This window comes from Anoplolepis gracilipes, chromosome 7 (assembly GCF_047496725.1).
Source record: "Anoplolepis gracilipes chromosome 7, ASM4749672v1, whole genome shotgun sequence".
In the NCBI taxonomy this organism is placed as follows: domain Eukaryota; kingdom Metazoa; phylum Arthropoda; class Insecta; order Hymenoptera; family Formicidae; genus Anoplolepis; species Anoplolepis gracilipes.
The window spans coordinates 7,666,414-7,686,057 of record NC_132976.1 but is presented as its reverse complement, the minus strand read 5'-3'; the positions used below and the strand labels follow the sequence as shown (position 1 = coordinate 7,686,057).

Genomic DNA, 19,644 nt, shown 5'->3' with positions numbered 1-19,644 from the left:
TGCTCGAGGAATCGCGAGTCGGCAACCAGATGTGGCAGTTTGGGAAGTAACTCGTGTGATCAGGGGGATACATCGCAGTCGCAGCCATCGCGGGGACAACATGGGACTGACAGTAGCAGCGGTGGCGGCGGCGGCGGACGAGACGGTGACCTTCTTTCGTCCGCGATTCGACGGTTCAATTTCAAGTCGGCGGGCGGCAGCCGTAGCTGCAGGACGGTGCCGAAAGTCGTGGTCATGGGTTCCAGCACGGCGTCGGAAACAACGATCAACACGAGCACCGACAGCGCCAATACGATGCTCACTATGGTAGGAATGATGACAAACGAGCGTAAATAAAAATAGACAATAATTTTGCTAAACAACACCGTGTTATTTTGATTCACTTAAACTGTAGCTGGTATAATGTCAATATAAATATTTTACAACGTGTAGAGTTAGTGTACAAACGCCGAACAAACATTATAAATATTACATTAAACGCACACACTATTATACACATACTCTTGCGTAGATATGTTATTATAGTAAATAAAACTGAAATTATGAAATCATTAAAATTAACATTCAAATAAAAATGAAAATTTAGATTAAAAAGCTAAATCAGAATTAAAATTAAATTTATGTTTATTATTATTATTACAAAATAAATTTTATTTACTTTTGACCCACCAATTTTGATTTATAAAATGTCTATTATTTATTATTATATTGACTGTATAATATTCAGATATAGATACATGTATATAAAGCGTAACATTAAGTTTTCGATACATCAGCAATGAGCTATATTGCATGCTTTTACAAAGTTAAAATTTCACAAATTATGAACGTGTTAATACTTGATATAATGAATGTTATGATATCAAGTATTAATTAAGTGTTATAATTAATGAAGCGCGCGCATAGCGATATTGCATCGAGGAACAAAATTAGTAAACTATACATCGCTATCGATACAACATGCTTCTACGTATACTGTGTTATCCATATCGAGGAAAGTGTGTTTTCCGCGTTGGGATTTAATGGATAGCCCTTTGCGTGCTTAGTATTCATATTTCAGTATGTAGTTAAGCACGAAAGCAATGTGCGAAGCCTCATATACGTTTTTGCGCTTGGGACATAGTACTTCAAATTAATTTTAAATGAATTAACAAATGTGTCTTTATGTGTTAAACGGACGATTACCGAGAATTGGGTTTTTCCTCATAAGACACGGTCAAAGGGGATGATTCATAGATCTGGTTCGTAAAAATGTTAAAAATGAACAAACATTCTCGAAACGATTTGATATATCAAACAATTTGATTTCTAATCCTTCCTCCTTTTTTGTTTCAAAGATATTTTTCCTTAACTTCTACTTTTCATTTAATTTAGACACATTCAATAACTTTTTTGATAGAGCTATAAAAACGTAATATCTAATTTTATGCAAAAAATCTTGAATGTTGAGATGACTGTATTTTTTATTAAATACAGAAAATTTAAAATATTCTAAAATGTAGAATTAATTTATGAAATGTTTTGTTATTTGCCCTTTAAATTTAATAGTAAATTTTTTAATAAAATTACAAGCAATTTTTTAAATAAAAATATCGAAAAAGAGTATTATTTGTCGTAAAATATTAATTTACAAAAAATATCAGAAATTAATTAAAAATTAATTGTATCTACATACGTGCATTTCCTCGAATTTATTTTGCGTCAAAAATTCTATTTATTTATTTTAATCGCGCACAATTCAAAAATTAATAACACGAAATATCGCTCGAACTCTACGAGTATTTGTTCGATATGTTTCTTTTTATACTTTTACATTTATATAAAATATAAAATAATATTTGCAATCATAATATATCGTGGACACGATTTTTTATCATTCTCCAGGTGACGACGACGGACGGGGAGCAGCCAGACGACAGTTTTGACCTAATCGACGTGCCGGCTGAAATGTCGCCTCCCGCTACAGCCCCGTCACAGTCATCACCCATCCATCTCGTTGGACATTGCGATGATATAGCTACAGCCAGCCATACTTCATCACCGGCATCGCCTACGTCGCCCATCTCTGTCGCAGCACCGGCGAACCAAACTACACCGCCGTTGCCGCTTCCGACGTCGCCGTCATCATCGCTTTGCTTCGATGGAACCGAGGTCGCGGGGCCGTCGAGTCGTTGCTCCCGTTCAAAACTCGACTCGGGTCAACCGGACGGCAATCCCAAAGCGACGATTAGCAACTCCATCGGTCAGGGATACAACGCATCTAACGGCGCGGAGGGCACGTCGGCTCTTCCGCCACCCACGCCGATGATCGGGTCTCACCAGGAGACCAGATTCACCTTTGGCGGCAGCGGCAGAACCCCGCCTCTCCCGGATCTCAGAGCCGCGGATTTCTTTAGGTATGTCACTTAATCGATTTTATCTATAAACCATGAGCCCAAGCCAAATGAGATATATACATATTTAAGCGAGACGAGTGATTTAAAAATATAGAAAATATATTTAACGCGCTTTATATTTAAGTGTTTTAAGTGAACGATGTTCTGCATATAAGATAGCTACAAATAAATGCTATAAAGTGATCAAAAACTTTATTAAAAATTAAGAATTCAAAATTAGAAACATTGATATCTCCAAAGTATATCATAAAATATTTTATAAAGTTCTGTACCACATACGTACACACAAACACATATATATTCTTTTCTTATATCTTAAAATAAAAAAAAAATTAGTAAGATTTTATAGAGAAAAAACTTTATCTCTATATAAAACTATCTACCAGTTACATTACTCTTTTCATGATTTTGAATCGCTATCTCGTGCAATAATTTCTCAGTTAAAGAACTTCTTCTCTACTCCGAGCAAGAGTTAGGTTTCTTAAGGGATTCTATATGCCTTCTACTTTCGTTATCTTTTCCCTCGGGGTAAGTACAAAGTTTACGGCTAAGCTATGAATTCCGAGAGCAATTTTCGAATTGATCCCATATCCTAAATTTGATCCGATTTTGACAAATAGAATTTAAAAACAAGTATTGGTTCGGTTGTGAATTTATCAATCACTATCTCTCGCTCGATCGCGACAAAATTATTCGTATTCTATAGCCCCGTTTTATGTTTAGCACTCCCGTGAGAGGTTCCGTGGATGCGGGCCAACCTGATTCGATCGACACACGCTGTTCGATTCGAAACTTGGTGGCCGCTCAAGAGAAGCAGAACACCAGAGTGGCATATCAGATCGATTACATGACCGGCGGCAAGGTCAACTCGATTCAGGCGAATGCGCTCGAGAAGGGCATCGCCGATCACAAACGAAGCCAAAAGAGGCCCAACATCAACGTAACAACCAATCCGCTCGATATATCGCTCATAGATGCAACTCAGCCATGCAATACTCAGGGCTGTAATACCCAGCGTAGCACGAGTACGAAATCACGAGGACGATCAGCGGGTGAGTCTCTCAATAAAATCTTGTTCTTTGCAAAAGTATCAAAGGATTTCTAGTCGCATTGTTAAAGAACGCAATGTTTAGGCAAGATTCACCGAAACCGCGATGAACGTCACCACCTTTTCGTCGGTGATAAAAACAAAGATCCGAATTTTCGCCCTATCGACTTTTTGCTCCCTCGAATTTAGCGAGTGGCGCGAGTGTTCCTCTCTCTCTCTCTCTTTCTCATTCTCCCTCTTTGTCATTCCGATCTCTTTGCCCTAATTCATATCCATAGTAATTTACTTGATGAATTTGGATCCTGCTAATGAAGATCGATCGCTCGCTCGTGGCTATCATTACAAATTGAAAGGCGGAAAACTGGCAACCTCGGTTAACATTGACCATGAATCGTTGATTTTATTCTTTAGGTGTATGTTACTTAGCCGAGGCTGTCGATCGCTAACCAGAGTTACTTAACCAAGGCTATCGACTGACTCTGCAGTCGGGTTCTTTAAAATATAATAATTCCAGTTAGTAATTCGCTGTCTCTAGATTGCGAGAGGGAAGGTATTATAGTCTATGATATACATAGTCTTATCTACAGTATAGGAAGACCCTGGAAAATTATTAACTGACAAAATTGATACGGACTTCTTTTTTATATCATCATGTAAAATTTAATAAAACCTATTAAATTTGATTAAATTATTAAAATGTTACATGTATTAATTGTATTATTATTATAATTGTCTTATTTATCTGAAAGTATAAATTATTTTACTTTATTTTACCTTTTCTTTTTCGCTGTCAAGATTACGAGAAGTTTCAAAGACCTCGCACGAATGGAAGAGGTAAATAATTTGACTAATCAAAGTTAGAGCGTCAATCGATATCGGTGTAAGTCAATTTCGTGCGTGTAGATGTACGCCATGTGCGTGTGTATGCGTGTATATATATTATATATGCATGAGGGAGAGGAAACGTGAGGAGACGAGAGAAATGGACGATAGCTTTAAGGAAATGAATTGATGTTCTTTTCTTTCAGAATCTCATCCACTCGTTTCAGCCATTCATTCATGGGTCAGGCTCTTTTTCCCGTTTTGCGCAATAGGTATTACATAGTCCGGCGAATAGACGATATAGTCATTTCCGTATCCACACAGGGCGGCCGTCGAAAGCGCACGAAGGTTTGTACAATGACTCCGACGATGACGACGATAATTGACGACGGCGACGACGACGACAATGATGATGATGTGCGATCCTTTCGACGGCCGTTCTTTTTGGTGTTACGTGGATACAATACGGTAACACACATATGCGACTATATGCGAATGCGCTTGGGCTTCTTCTCCTTTGTTCTCCATCTCTTATTTTCGCTGAGTCTCTATCCTTTTCCTGCGTTGTCGATCACGCTTGCGTCTCTTTCGCGCGAATTTTAGATAACGACAACGAGCGGCGACAACGACAACGACGACGACGACGCTTATCGGCCTCGTGAGAGAGGCAAGAGGGGCGAAAAGGGGGGGAAAAAAGGAGCATGACAATATTACGTCTTTGACGAAACTCGTCCTCCCGAGACCTGGTTCTTTTGAGACGCGATGTCGACGTTCTTAATGTTGCCACTCGTTGTCCTGCGAATTCTGCAGTGGTAATCGATGATGCCGTAGCCGAGAGAACTAACGTCGCCGTTGCTCTGATCGCTAATTGAAAATCCGTTGCGTGTATAAAACACATCGATCTTAGTGTGATTTTAGTGTGAATTTAGTCGCCATCCTGTATAGGACCGTTCACATACATATTAAAATTAAAAGAGATTTAAATAATCCTTTTTTTCTAAAAACAACAATAAAAAAAGAATCTATTAAATCTCCATTAACTTTATTTAATATCTATGGAAGCGGTCTACATAAAGGAGGAGATAGGAACATGAAATACATGCATTTATTATGCTGTTATTTCATAAAATTAATGCGTAATTTTTTTATGTTTATTAAATTTACATCTTGAATTTTATACATCTTTAATGGTGTATACATATATTCGCGAATTGTATTACATTATCTATAATCTATATTATTTAAAATTTATATATTTAAAAAAAATTTTAAATTATATCTCACTCTTGACATTTAAAATTTCTACCTCTTCCATATCTCTGCTTTCCTCTATATGTATTACAAAATGTGAATTTTGTCGTTATAGATAGTCGTTATAGATAAATAAATAGATGTAGATTCGTCAATGATAGAGTAACGTTACCGCGATGTTGATTCTATTCAGTATAATTAGTTGAGATCTCAATTTTTAATGTTATAGAGATAGAAAAATGCTTAAGCATTTATCATTCTCAATACAAAAGATTCTAATCTGACTGAATGCAATTAGGATCAGTTTTCACGAGTTTGGCTTTAATTGAAAAAAAAAAAAAAAAAAAAAAAAACATTTAATATGTACATAAAGTACAATTATTAGACATTTTATCTATGTATTAAAAGAGTATATAATATATTGTTTTATAATTAATCTATTTTATATTTAATGACGTGTGTGAAATATATAATATAAAGTATATTATATATTTAAGTATTTTCTCTTTAAATTTCAATTAATATCACTTTTAGAGTACTGTTGAGGAAGAGCTCGAGAGAATTAATCTTAATTTCATCTCGTTCGATCAGAATCATGTGAATCGAGCACGCAAGATGAGATCCTTTATGTGTCTGTAGCATCGAAATCTGAAAACTCATCGGATTTAAAACGTTAATCCATACGCGATATCGATTTTTGCAACGCGACCGGCTACGTCGCATCGTTTAATCGCGTGAAAGAGAAAACTTGAGAATGCCGCTTGCGATTCCTACTATCGAATCACGCTTTGTCGTTACCTGTTTGTTTCTATTCACTAGTATACACAGATACACACATACAGTCACACCATGATGTCCGTGGGATCGCCGTCCTCGCTACCACAATCCTCGTTATTATTCCGTCCGCCAGTGTCGGATGGAATCTCGGTAATTGCAATTGCGCGAGTTCGCAGATTGCAGAACTTTTGTTTAAACGAGGAGTTTGTCTGTCTTAAAGATCCTTGTCGACCCTTCAGGCTGGGTTAGAAATTACTATACCGAGAACAATCTCGAATGAAAAAAGTTTATGAACCACAACTAACCGTCTACATAGTAGGATCATGTTGTGATTATTATTGTTAGGATTGAGATTTTAAATTTAATTTATCTCGAAAAGTAATTGCAAAAGTGTAAGCTAATGAATATCCATTTATAGATTCACGGGTAAATCATTCGACCAGTAATTTTTTTTTTTTCACATTTCAAGCTTTATCATTTTAAATGGTATATTTAATAAAATATCTTATCTGAATTGTAGATTTTATTATTCCAAAAAAGTAATTATTGTAATTTGTATGAAAATGTCCCTCTTGCACTTCTAAAAGAAAATTGTGTAATCGATTCTGAAAACAAACTGGCTTTCCTTAACGAAAACTTAATTGGATTGGTTATATATTGAAATACGAACAGAACAACCAAGCTTAAACTTTGATTCCAAACTCATCAAAAAATTGAAATGAGAAGTAAACACGTATTACGATGCATTATATATGTATATTGTGAAAGAGGGTATAATGTATTTAAAATTCAGCGCTTTTCGATTATACCAAGTTCCGATATTAATTCCGATTCTTTTCTCAAGCGAGCCGCGGATTAATATTTCTTGTCAAAATCACAGAATAAACTTCGCTTTTATTTCTCATTTTCAATCGTTTACATGTGGGAAACTATTTATATTTCGACATGTCTTTTGAGGGAATATTGATTCTCTACACTTTGACAAAAGACTTCTTAGATGGAAGTTATAGCGATCGATTTGACATACTTTATACAAATGTCAAATAAATGTACTAGATAAAATGGCGTAAAATATAGTATATATAAATGCTAAACAGAAATCGTTTTAATTTAATTTTAATTAACTTTTACCGCGAAAAGGTTACTATCCCTCTTATTCTTTATCCAATTACAACCATGGAAAATATTTTGGGATATTAATCTCTGACCCAGTCTATACAATCGCCAAACAAATACTCGATATATCGAAACTTCTCCGCTACAATTGATGTCAGCCCTATCGAGAGTCTATTATTGGAAATGAAATATTATCATCAATGATAATATACACGAGTGACGGCGGTTCCGTCGGGATACAATGGCGGATATGTCACCAGGCACGCATCTGGCATAGACGCACCCTCTCGGCGATCTTGCCGAGGAGGGGAACCAAAAAAAGGGCGAGCCTAAGAATGTCAAAAACGCGTTCCGTGCCGCGTTAGAATAGAATGAGGAGGATCGCGAGGGAACGGGGCCGGTGACGAGAGGATGATCTCTTCCTCTCCTCCGCTGGTCCTCGTGACCCGCAAAATCAACAGGCTTGAGTAGAGGATAACGGATGGTGAATTTTTCATACCCGAAAGGCGGAAGCGCCGGCGGCGCCGGTAAACGATCGACCCAGGCGACAATCGTCGTACAACAACCGTCTTTATCGCTGGACGCGCCCGCGGCGACGATTCTTCTACACCCGGACACGGATGTCAGACGACGCGAGGAGAACATGCGGCAGTTGTTAGACGTTGCCAACACTCTTACCCTGCAGGAGATACACGACTTCGAGATGAGGTGAGCGAATGATATTGACCGCCGTTGCGGCATTTGCGGTTTCTTATCGACGGTCGCCATAAAACGACATGGTCGATCTCGATGATATAGGCTTCATAAAAATTGGGGATGTCCAAGGGGATGTAACTAATGGACGACGTTTGGCGAAATATAGCTGGTCTTTACCTTGAAGTTCCTAATGTGGTTATATCTCTTGACATACAGATAAAGTTTTCAAAAAAGAACTAATGGTGTTTTCCGAAATATAACTGACACGCTTCATCGTTAATTTTTCGCGATATAATACTATTATTCTGAATCTTTCTGAATCTTTCGTCACATAATTACTAACTAGTATTATCTTTGAAATAAAACATTTTGGTGATAATATTTTTAATAATATATTAAAAGACATTAAAGCGAGACGTTAGAAAAAATATTAAAAATATTGAGATATTAAAATAAATTAGATAAATTAAATTTAAATAAACAACACTTTATATTTTTAATGTAATATCTCTAATAAATTAATCAATAGTTAGATATGAAAGAAAAGTTTAATAAAAATATTAATTAGATAAGGAATATAAATATTATCTAGATAAGGAAAGAGCTCTTTCAGATATATTTTATATAATTCGATATGTTTTCGATTACGGTAAAAAGAAAGTTTCTTCTGAAATCTTGTCGAAAGTTTTAACCGGAAATATTGAATATTTATAGACTTACATAGGATGTTTCAGAAGGAAAAATCTATACTTTGGAAAAACATCAAGTACTATGAATAAAAAGTATGTTGAATAGAAATGTATTCAATTATGGACAGTTTAGAATTGTGCTTATTTAAATTTAAAGGTATGTGTAATATTTGTAAATGATTATTAATATATTTAAGAAAAATTTTTATGTTTTAAATAATAATATTAAGACAAAAATTAACCATGCTTCTTAAATATTCTAATTATGTTCTCTAAAATTCCAAGATTTTTAATCTTAATGGATATTCTTCGTAGTTTATTTATCACATATATTTATTAGCTTTTTGCTCAAAATTATTAAAGTGGCTGAAAGAATTTGAAAAAATTACAAAAGAATTATTTAAAAATATATATTATTTTGAAGACATTTCATAAAGATCGCCTACACCGTATTTTGTTGTGGTATTGATTTTTCTTTCTGTGGACCATCCTGTATATGTTCAATATTTCAGTAGTAGTAGCAATCGTGTTATCCTTTATCGCAGATATGGAAGTCCCCATCATAGCCGGTCGCAATCAGTGAAGGCCCCCGGCAGTCGTTCTTCCGGTCGACCGAATTATCTGTGTCTTCCGCAACAGAGATCGCGAGTGGCGAGTATGCCCAACACCGGCGTGGAGGAGGAATACTACAGATTACGACATTTCAGTATCACGGGCAAAGGAGTGGTGAATCGAGGCGATTCTCTCAAGAGCCGCAGATCGCGTTCTAATAACAGCGTCGCATCCAGCAATTCCAGGTAAGTTTGATTAACGCGCGATTAAGGCGATCTAGATCCCTCTCCTAGACGGAAATATTCTTATTATACAAATTTTTAAATATTATTTCTCCCCATTTAAATAAAATATAGAAATCAAACTTAAATCTCAAATTTCTATATTTATCTTAAGCTACTCGTTATTGAATAGTCATATTAACTAACGTCAATAAAATCGACTCCGTATCTTTGAGTGTCTTTCACCATCTTTTTCAAGAAGTAACGTTCGTTATCGTTGTAAACTTATTTTCTTTATATTCACGCGATATGAAGGGATTTCAAGAGAAAATTGACAAGAATGTATTTTTATTAACGGAGTGTCGATAGCTGTAGCAATATCGACAGTTCCACTTATTACTTCACGGTTGGTCGACGATATCTGTGATTGTACCGCTTCGTCTGCTTTGCTCGGAAGGAGCACGCCGTAGAATATCTCCGACTTCTATCTCCGGTTCACCCTCTTCTTGTCGTAGAAGCGGACCGGGCCGTCGCTCTAGATCGAACGCGTGAGTTTACGTGTGGCGTTGATGTGACGTAGACACGCGCGTTGGACCTTAGAGCGTGGTCCTCAAACACCACGCAAATATAATAAATCAAGAGGACATGGTATTTCAAATGAATACTATGCAATTTACGTAAACATTTGAAAGATATAAAATATTATTTCATATCTCTCTTTTTTTCTGAAGAAACTGGGTTAACATATTTATATTTCAAATCTTACATCTCTTACGTGAAATATTACATTATATATTATATATTATTATATAATATAATATTATATTATATTATAATATATCGAATATGTTGCAACTTGTATTTTGTATTTGAAACTCTGTTTATATGGTAAATAATTTATATGTAACATATTGATATAACATGTTTAATGAAATTAGAATATTGTAAAAGGAATTTAATTTTAAACCTCATTTTCTCACAAGGATATTTATTATGCTTTTTACAAATAATATTTGCAATTAATAATAACTCTATAAATAATTATATTAATAATTAATAATGATAATTCTTTTAATAATACAACTTTTTTAATGAAATACTTTTGATTTGTGTGATCCTCGTAAAGTTTGCTTTAAAACACATAATAATGCATAATATAATGTATTATATATTAAATATACTCGTATAATAAATATATACAAATATAATAGAGAGTCCAATATCGAAATAAATTAAAGAAATGCAGGATATTAGTGATTGAGATAACTAGTCTTATCGTTATGATTGTTGATTTTATTACTCAGTTTCTGCTGACTAAAGTGCGAAACGTTGAATATTCATGGGCGATTGAATAAACCTATTACGATTCTTTCTCCCTTTCAAGATACAATCGTATTGAATTTGATATCGATATATTAAATGAAAAGTAAAACATTTTTATTACGATACAATGTAAAGAATATTGTTTAAAGTTTATACTTGCAATATCAATATATTGTATAAGAATATATACAAAATATTTTCTAAAATTTAATTGCAGAAGCATATTCCGTGACGAAATCGGAGTTGACCTTTCCTCTGTGCAAAATTTAAACCGGAGCACGTAATTATAGATATGTTTAACATTAAAGGCTAAAAGACTTTAGTATATTAAACCGTCGAGCTATAGAGTCCTAGTTCTCAGTTAATTTCAAGTTAGGTTTAGCAAAATCTTAATTTAAGACTCCGTTGCTTAAAATATTTGACACTAAAAATCCCGAGATTACTACATGAGAAGGCGACAGATACAGCCGAAAAAGGAAATTTCCACCAAGATAAAATCATCTTATATCCTCGTAAGACGTGTCTTCCAAGTTTGACGCAAAATCTTACGAGACACCTCGTACGATCATATAAGTATAATGTTTTTATTATTTATTTAGGACACATCACAGAGGAAAGGTTTGTTATATAGATATATTGAAACAAAAATGGTGGTTTGTTACTCAACAATTCATATATAATAAAGGCTAAAAGGCTTTAGCTGCTTTAAATTAAGCCCTGAGCTGCAGAGTCTTATATCTCAGGCATCTACTAGAATAGTAAATTCTACTAAATGGACGCTACATTTCTCATATATTGTTTATTTAAAAAAGAATATAGAAATACTCTATATAAGAGAAAAAGAGAGATAGAAAAAGAAAAAAGTGTGTATATATATATGAAAAAAATATGTGCAATACAAGAATTTCTATAGATTATTTGCCTCAAAAAGAGATGGTTTTTCTCTTTATTTGTTTTGGATTACTTGTGCCATAAAACTAAATATAATAACATTTATATATATTGTTTTCGTCTATTCATAAATGTTTTTTTTACAAGAGACAATTTGTCTGATAATGCTGCGTCAAGTGGCAACTCTATTTCTCTCTCTCATATTAGTTTACTTTATGTCTTAACATGCGCTCTTTCATTTTATTTTAAATATTAAAAAATATGATAAATTGAATAAAAAATGTAATAAAAATTTTAATCCGTTTTTTAAGTAATACATTTAAAGAATGTTTACTATATTTGACTATATTTTCATTACAATGCGAATCACTTTTTATCGCAATCTTTTCTGAAAATCTTTTCTTAAAATGCATAGTCAAGTAGTTTTTCAAATTCATTTTTTATTAATGATAATGATCATTTTTTTAACATGAAATGTTATACGCATGCGAAAAAGCATACTTATGTAAAAATATTGCGATTTCCATATTTTCTTTACAATATTATTTATTTATTATAAAATGTGTACATTCACATGAACATATGTGAAGGATAAAAAAGATATAAAAGCACTTTTTTAATTTTTCAAGTAAAACACAGTTTGTATTTTTACGCGGTTATAACATTAATGTAATTTTAAAAAGTTGTAATATTCCCAGGTTAAATCTGCGTGACAACCATTCTATTTTTTTCTAACGCTTAAATAACCCATGCAACTTTTTCAAAATTGTCGCTTGGAAAATCTACAAAACAAGAATGCTACTTTTTTTTATTTTCCTAGTAAATTGATCCCTATTTATCTCGACATATATATATATAATACATAAATCGACGGTACAGCCATGTCCCATGCTAATCTCGATACGCGCCTAGCCTTTCTTCTATTCGGCGCAGCACGGAGCACCTGACTGCCTCGTACCCGGGATCGGCACGGAATTCGGCAGCGGGCTCGTTGGCGAGCTCGAGGGAGAGCAGCGCGTCCCAAGGTCCGGCCCCGTATCGCGTCCTTATGCTAGGCGCCCCCGCCGTCGGCAAAAGCTCGTTGGTGTCTCAATTTATGACTTCCGAGTACCTGCACGCCTACGATACTTCGATCGGTGAGTCGACCGCGTTGCGGCCGTAAAAACCTAACCACGGCCTTCTCTCCCCACAGTCACGATGTATGATCGATCGATCGAGAATGCGACACGCGATCTTCGTCGTGGACGAAAGAATCATGAAAGTCAATTGAATGAATCGGAACGAAAACAAGCAGAGCATGTTACTCTCTATCCGGTATGAAGTGTGATGCAATTATTTCACCCGGACGGACACGGAAAAATCGTGCGTTCGCGTGCGTCTGCACAATGGTTCGTGCGGAATGGTCCAGGCACGCGATATTTCCGGGTCCCCGAACATATTTGATCCGTATGTACGCGAGCGGTATCAAATCCGATTTGAATGCACATATTTGTTTATTTTGGATCTCGTTCAAAAGTTTATACACAAAAATTTCACAGCAAAGTAAATAAATAAATAAAATTAATCTTTAGTCTTTTTAAATAAATTTTGCAATTCTCATATTTGTAATTGCAACAATTAAAATTGTCATAGGTAATATCGGAAGTAATATGAGAAATTTTAGGATTATTCGATTATTGTTGGATAATCAAGGTTGTTTCGAAATCAATGAGAAAACCTGAATTTGATCCGATTTGTATTTTATAAATAATATCTGCACATTTCTAGTATTTGAAATAAATTAAAAGCAAAAAAACATTTCACAGAGTGATTATTCGTTCGAGGCTTTCATATTTTTATAAAATTAGTTTGACTTCCAATTTAATTTATCAACTAATTATTCAGCTATTATTATTTTTTATATTTGAGAAATATATATCAAGTTTTACTATTAATATAATAATTATTTTTAGTTACTATATTTTTTAATTTGTTGAAGAAATTTTACTTGTTTATAATATTTTAAAATTTATATATGTTTTTTCAAAAACCAAACTATATTTTTGATACTTTATTTATTGCAGACGACGAGTCTGGTGAAAAGACTGTCAGCGTGCTATTGGCCGGTGAGGAATCGGAATTGACTTTTATCGATCATTCCTGCGCCGAGATGACGGTGAGTGTTAGTGTTAGAAATTATCAGGTTATCATATACTATAATTATCAGATATGGACTGTGTATATTCGTAATTTTTCACATTTTTTGTGAGACAAAAATCAGAATATATCATGCGAATTAGTATTGCGTATTGCAATAATGTTAAAAATGTTCATTTTGATATAACCCGTAATATGAATTTCTATTCAATAAAAATTTCAATAAATTTCTTATGCTAAATACGAAAAGAGAGGAAAAGGAGATAAAAGTATATCGACACATACATACATATACACATACAGACACACACACACACACACATACATACATACAGTTGACGAGGGATAAAATAGTAAAACGGGTTCTTCAGCAGAATTTTCCTCAGTCAATTGATCACTGATATGCGCGGTAACGTCGCTAATTTTTCCGTGCCCCTAAACTAATCATTTCTGCCGCAAACTCGCGATCTCTCGCCAGCTCGTCTCTTCTCATTTTCGTCGAACAAACGGATAGGGGATCGCGCGCCTTGAATCTTCTCGACGAAGTACTCTCACGACAGGGACGACGTAATCGAGTTAACATGGGGACGGGGAGGCTTGAAAGGGAAGCTACATGGGAGAGGTACGCGGAGTGTGTGCTTTTGTACCGCGAGAATTAAATTAAAATCCATTTTCCATGGCAGGGGCGAGCTGACGCGCTACCGCGGCGTGTCAATGTGGGGGAACCTCGGTCGCGATGTACATACGTAGAGTCGTGGAGGCTACGTTTTGGACGGGAGGAAGGGATGAATGAGGAGGGTTGGAAAAGGAGGGGAAAGGGGGGGAGAACCGCCGCCACGCTTCGCCAGACAATTTCAATCGAATTTACCCTTTAATTAAAACATACGTTCGCAACCGTTCGCAGTAACGTATATAGCGCGATTGACGTATATTCGCGCGATCGCGACCGATCTCGCGTGTGTCGGCGAAACGATAAACGATTGCTACATATCGGTAAGGGTGCGGTGGTGGTCGAACTTGTAGTTCTGAGTTTTCCGAATTCCGCCGAATTCCGGTAACCGAAGGCCGTGCCCGGTACGACTTGCGCGCCGCTGTTATTCTTGGTATTACCGAAAGTCAAGGCTGATCGCTAATCACGTTAAGCTCCGAGGCCGAGATCCTGATTTCCGCTGATAGTCCCGGAATTGTATTAGGCCGGGCTATTAAGTTAATGCGTATTTATTACGCAGAGATAAGCTCGCGGCGATTGCAATTTCTCACACGAATGAGGTAAAAAAAGCCACAAATTTTTTAAAGAAAAGATCATTAAGATTGCGTCAAATATTTGATAATAAAATAATATATGTCCTTAATTAAAAAAATGAATTACTTAAGTTTCTATTTATTCCATTCCATATTTCTAAAAATGAGTGATTTTATAATATAACTCGTGCGCTAGGATCCGATATAATAATTTCAGATTACGAGACTTATATCTGATATTCTATACATTGAATCAATTTTTATCAATCCATCCTTCAATAAATTTAAAATAATTTTATCTTTTATCCTGGCAAAAATATCGAACAATCGATAATCCTTGTATAATAATCAATAAAGAATAGATTTTGATTATTTAAATTGAAGAAATAAAATATATTATAAATAAAATATATATTCGAAACATCTTTACTTGAAATTGACCACTAAAATATTGTAGAAAGAAAGAGCGCCCTATAAAATTTTTCTTTAAAAAATTAATTCTACATTTTAATCAAAGAATCCGTAGATGAATAGTTATAGCGATAATTACAGAGCAGTCTATGTCATTTGTATTAAACACTCAACTAGAAATTGTTCTTTTGTAAAATATGACAAGTAAATAAAGTAGTAATAATACCTATGAAGATTATCAAAAAACGAGAATATATATATTAGTGAAATAATATCGCGTGCAAGGCTATAATTTATAAGCAGTTTGCAGTTTACAGGCAATTCACAGTTACATTCATTATTCATAATAGTAAGCATACATAATATTAAGCAATTCATAATATTAACTATATGGCTGCTTTAAACATGCGGTTACTTCTCGACAATAACTCAAAATACATAATATTACAATTTATGTCATATAGTACGCTGCTAATTTTAAATTTAATAAATCAATTTTATTGTTCAAATAACTCTAATTTCAAAAAAATTTTATTTTAACTTGCAATCTAGTTACCATAATGATTGATATTGAAGATGACAAAAGTGCAAAAAAAGCACATCTCCAAATTTTCATTAAAAGAGATTGCTTAAATTAAATAAATCCGTAAATGAGAGCTATGATAATTTGAAGATATTTTGCATATTTAAAGATACATCTCAGCTTTCACTTCACAAACTCGCAGATAATACTTGAAGAGAGAAAGAGTTGAGAAAGTGAAAAAAAAATTAGAAAACTCTGTGAAAGAAGCTTATGCGTGATCAAAATTTAAGGAAACATTGACTATAAATTCGAAACAACGAAAAAGAAAGAAAGAAGAAGAAAAAAGGAAAAGAGAGGAGAAGGAAGTTTAGAGTATTCCCGTATTTATTTCACAGTTATGTGAATTCGTTAGCGAAATTTGCCAACAAAGTTAAACGTAAATGGGTCAGCGCTTGACCCTACGTTGTGGTTTTAGAGTCGAACCTCCGCATGCTTTATTTCATCAACGTAAATACGTTAACGAATGATGTGTCCGAGACTATCGATATTCTCTTTTATGCGTAGTTTCTCAGCAAATCGTTGCAATTGCATTTTTTATCGCACGCGTCGGAACTTGTAAAATAAACGAGATGAACACGCATTGATTTTCTGTATACTATTAATATAGTTCTTTTTTTATAACTTTATAAAATGCAATTAGTAAATTAAAAATTGTACTGTAATTTCGTAAATGTTAAAAAAGAAAAAAATATCTGAAAAGTCTAAATCTTTCTTTTAACTGATTAATTTTTTTTCGGAAAAAGAATTAGAGAAGTCATAATACGAAAATATCTGTATATAAAAGAATATATGATACTTATTGTTAATAAAAATAATCTGTAAAATTAAATAGTCAATATATCTTCAAATGATTTATAAAAAAAATAACCATAAAATATATACAGGAATGTTAAGACAAATTAATTATATACGAGGGGAAAAAAAATAGGTTGAATTAAAAAGTTCCATGATGTTCTTTTTTCAAAATAGTGTCACGATTACGTGACCGACATTACTTTTCAGATTAACGGCGCGGATATGTTGTGCGAAAACTGTCATTTAGAGCAATGTTATCCAAGCTCGTGGTCTCTGTCTGGCATCCAAATGCGGCGTGACAGTCCGATTTGCGGTCTGTGTGTAACCGGCCAAGTAAGAGTTATCGCGTGACGAGCTAACTGTGAGCTACCGCGTGAACCTCAAGGGGTAAGAAAAAGGACCTGAGGGTGTAACGAAGCGTTCCTCGTTCTCGCCTGTTTTCGTTCACCCAGGCGTGCTTCGAGTCATTGACGAGCATCGAGCCATACCGCGCGTTCGACCGTTAAAAGCGGTCGATCCCGTAGATATATTCGATATCACGAGACGCGCCGCGCCTTTGATACGGTTCAAGGTAATTCTTTCGTATAATCGTTCGAAAAATCGCAGAACTCGCTCTCGTTGCGATCTTAACCTTTAACGGTTGGCTGCGTTAATATGGTTTAGCGCTAACCCCGATTAACCTCCTTAATCGAACATATACCGGGCTTCTATTTTTGCTAATAAAAAAAAAAACAGCAATTGGATTTATTTATATTTTCAACGTGCCTGTGAAAGATTTTAATAATCTCGTGTATATTTTAGGATCACTATTTTACGAATCATTTAAGGGTGTTTTTATAAATATTTTAAATTACATATTCTAACAAATGTTGTTTGCGTTTATACAAGAAGAAAGATTTAGATAAATGTTACGTCACTTTTTTTATCTCTGTTTACATTAAACCAATATTTAAAGAGATACGACAGAAAGAGATACGGCAAATTACTAGGTAGATTTAGGTAGCCAGCATAATCACTTCAAGCTAATCTGAACATTATTCTCTCCGTTTTGCTTTTGCAAAGCTTCACGGAAATATAATTTACTCCCTAACAGTAATTTGAAACAAGCCTCTCTTCCGTTTCTAAACTAGGTCTCGTTTCAGCTAGACTTCGTTATGAGTACCAATTATAGAATACAGCGAAAAATATCGCCCAGAGATTATTATTTATAGCCTATAACATTCTGAGTGGGTGTCGCAATAATGCTGAGATTGCAATTATACGTTCCAGAAACTTTTTTATGTCATTCGAGTGGAAAAGGATAACCAGAAAAATACAATTGCGCTTTAAAAAAGAAAATCTTTTAAACGAAAAAATAGACGTCGCGTTTTAAACCACTCGACTTTTCTTATAGCACCGTAATAGTGTGTTAACGATCCTGAGTTTAATTAAAACGATATGATTTACGCATCAATAATTAAGCGCTACTATCTCTTTTCTCGGATAATATAGAATAATGTTTATTTGAAAATAAATATTTTTTCGATACCTTAATTAGATGAGAGTCAACTAATTTTATTTTCTCTCTAGTACTGAAAAGTGCAAAAGCTAATATTTTTGAAGAGAGAATATAATAAATGAAAATACAAGAATTGTGTGTGAAGAATTAACATCCTTTACTTATTTATTGACTGCAAAAATTCGATCTGCCTAGCTTTAAGGTATCGAGTTGTTCAGTATCTATGCTAAGCTTCAAGGTATCAAGTTATTCAGTATCTATGAATAACGAACTGACTTCTCGATCCTTTTTCTTTAATTCTTTCCAGTCTAATGATTTCAATTGAAAATATCTATATTTTAAAATATCTATATTATACGCATATATATATATATAATATATATATATTGTGTGTGTATATGTAAAACATATTATATACAAAACATACAAATAAAAATAAAAATGTTCTTATAAATCGTTGTGTAAAATCATATATATATGTATATACATATATGATTTTACGTAACGACTTATAAGAATATTTTCATTTTTCAGTTTATCAATATAAATAATAAGAATATTGAGTTATTACATTAAAAACATTCGGAAATCTTAGATTACAATTTTATAACATAAAACAGATTACAATTTTATAACACAAAACAGATTTTATTTTCACTTTCACATTATTATTTGATTTTTGTTCCATACTTTATCTATAAACACGTAACAATGAATCTGTATATATTCCTTTTGTAAAAGTTTTGCCTGTAGCACAATGGCAAACTTTTCAAGCTTGCTTTTATAATATTTCTATAGAAATTTTCCTTTATAATATTCATATAAAAGAAATATGTTTTCTTTATAATATATTTAACCAAAAAAGTCTTAAGTTAAAAAGAAATGAAAAAATTTTTTTTTATTTATATGCCCAACAGAAAGATTTAATGAAAAGTATAATGCATGTGAGCTCTCATTAGATTTCAAGAAGTTTAATAGAAAAAATGCCTGAAATATTTCGGAGGAATATATTATCTAGAAAAAATAATGCACGTATTTTAACTAAAACTAAATACAATAACCGATAAAAAGATTAAATTTCAAAAACTTCTTACAATAAAAGAAAAAAATATATATATATATATATACAAAAGTATAAAAATATTTTTCTTTTAACTTGTAAATTATATATAATTTAACTAATATGAGATTAACATG

The 19,644-nt window shown here is 33.6% G+C and overlaps 1 protein-coding gene across 3 annotated transcripts in view; it reads left to right on the top strand.

The window, feature by feature from the left end:
* The first annotated feature begins 1 nt into the window (after position 1).
* Positions 2 to 19,644, top strand: part of LOC140667385 (uncharacterized) — a 36,431-nt gene continuing 16,788 nt past the window's right edge. The window contains exons 1-8 of one of the 3 annotated variants that reach the window (XM_072895268.1): positions 2 to 306; positions 1,885 to 2,396; positions 3,120 to 3,448; positions 4,473 to 4,538; positions 7,917 to 8,118; positions 9,341 to 9,592; positions 12,695 to 12,918; positions 13,846 to 13,937. In XM_072895268.1, coding sequence (XP_072751369.1) covers positions 235 to 306; positions 1,885 to 2,396; positions 3,120 to 3,448; positions 4,473 to 4,538; positions 7,917 to 8,118; positions 9,341 to 9,592; positions 12,695 to 12,918; positions 13,846 to 13,937 — 1,749 coding nt within the window. In that variant the 5' untranslated portion in view covers positions 2 to 234. The remainder of the gene's footprint in view (positions 307 to 1,884; positions 2,397 to 3,119; positions 3,449 to 4,472; positions 4,539 to 7,916; positions 8,119 to 9,340; positions 9,593 to 12,694; positions 12,919 to 13,845; positions 13,938 to 19,644) is intronic. The other 2 variants (XM_072895266.1, XM_072895267.1) reach the window with 2 other exon arrangements.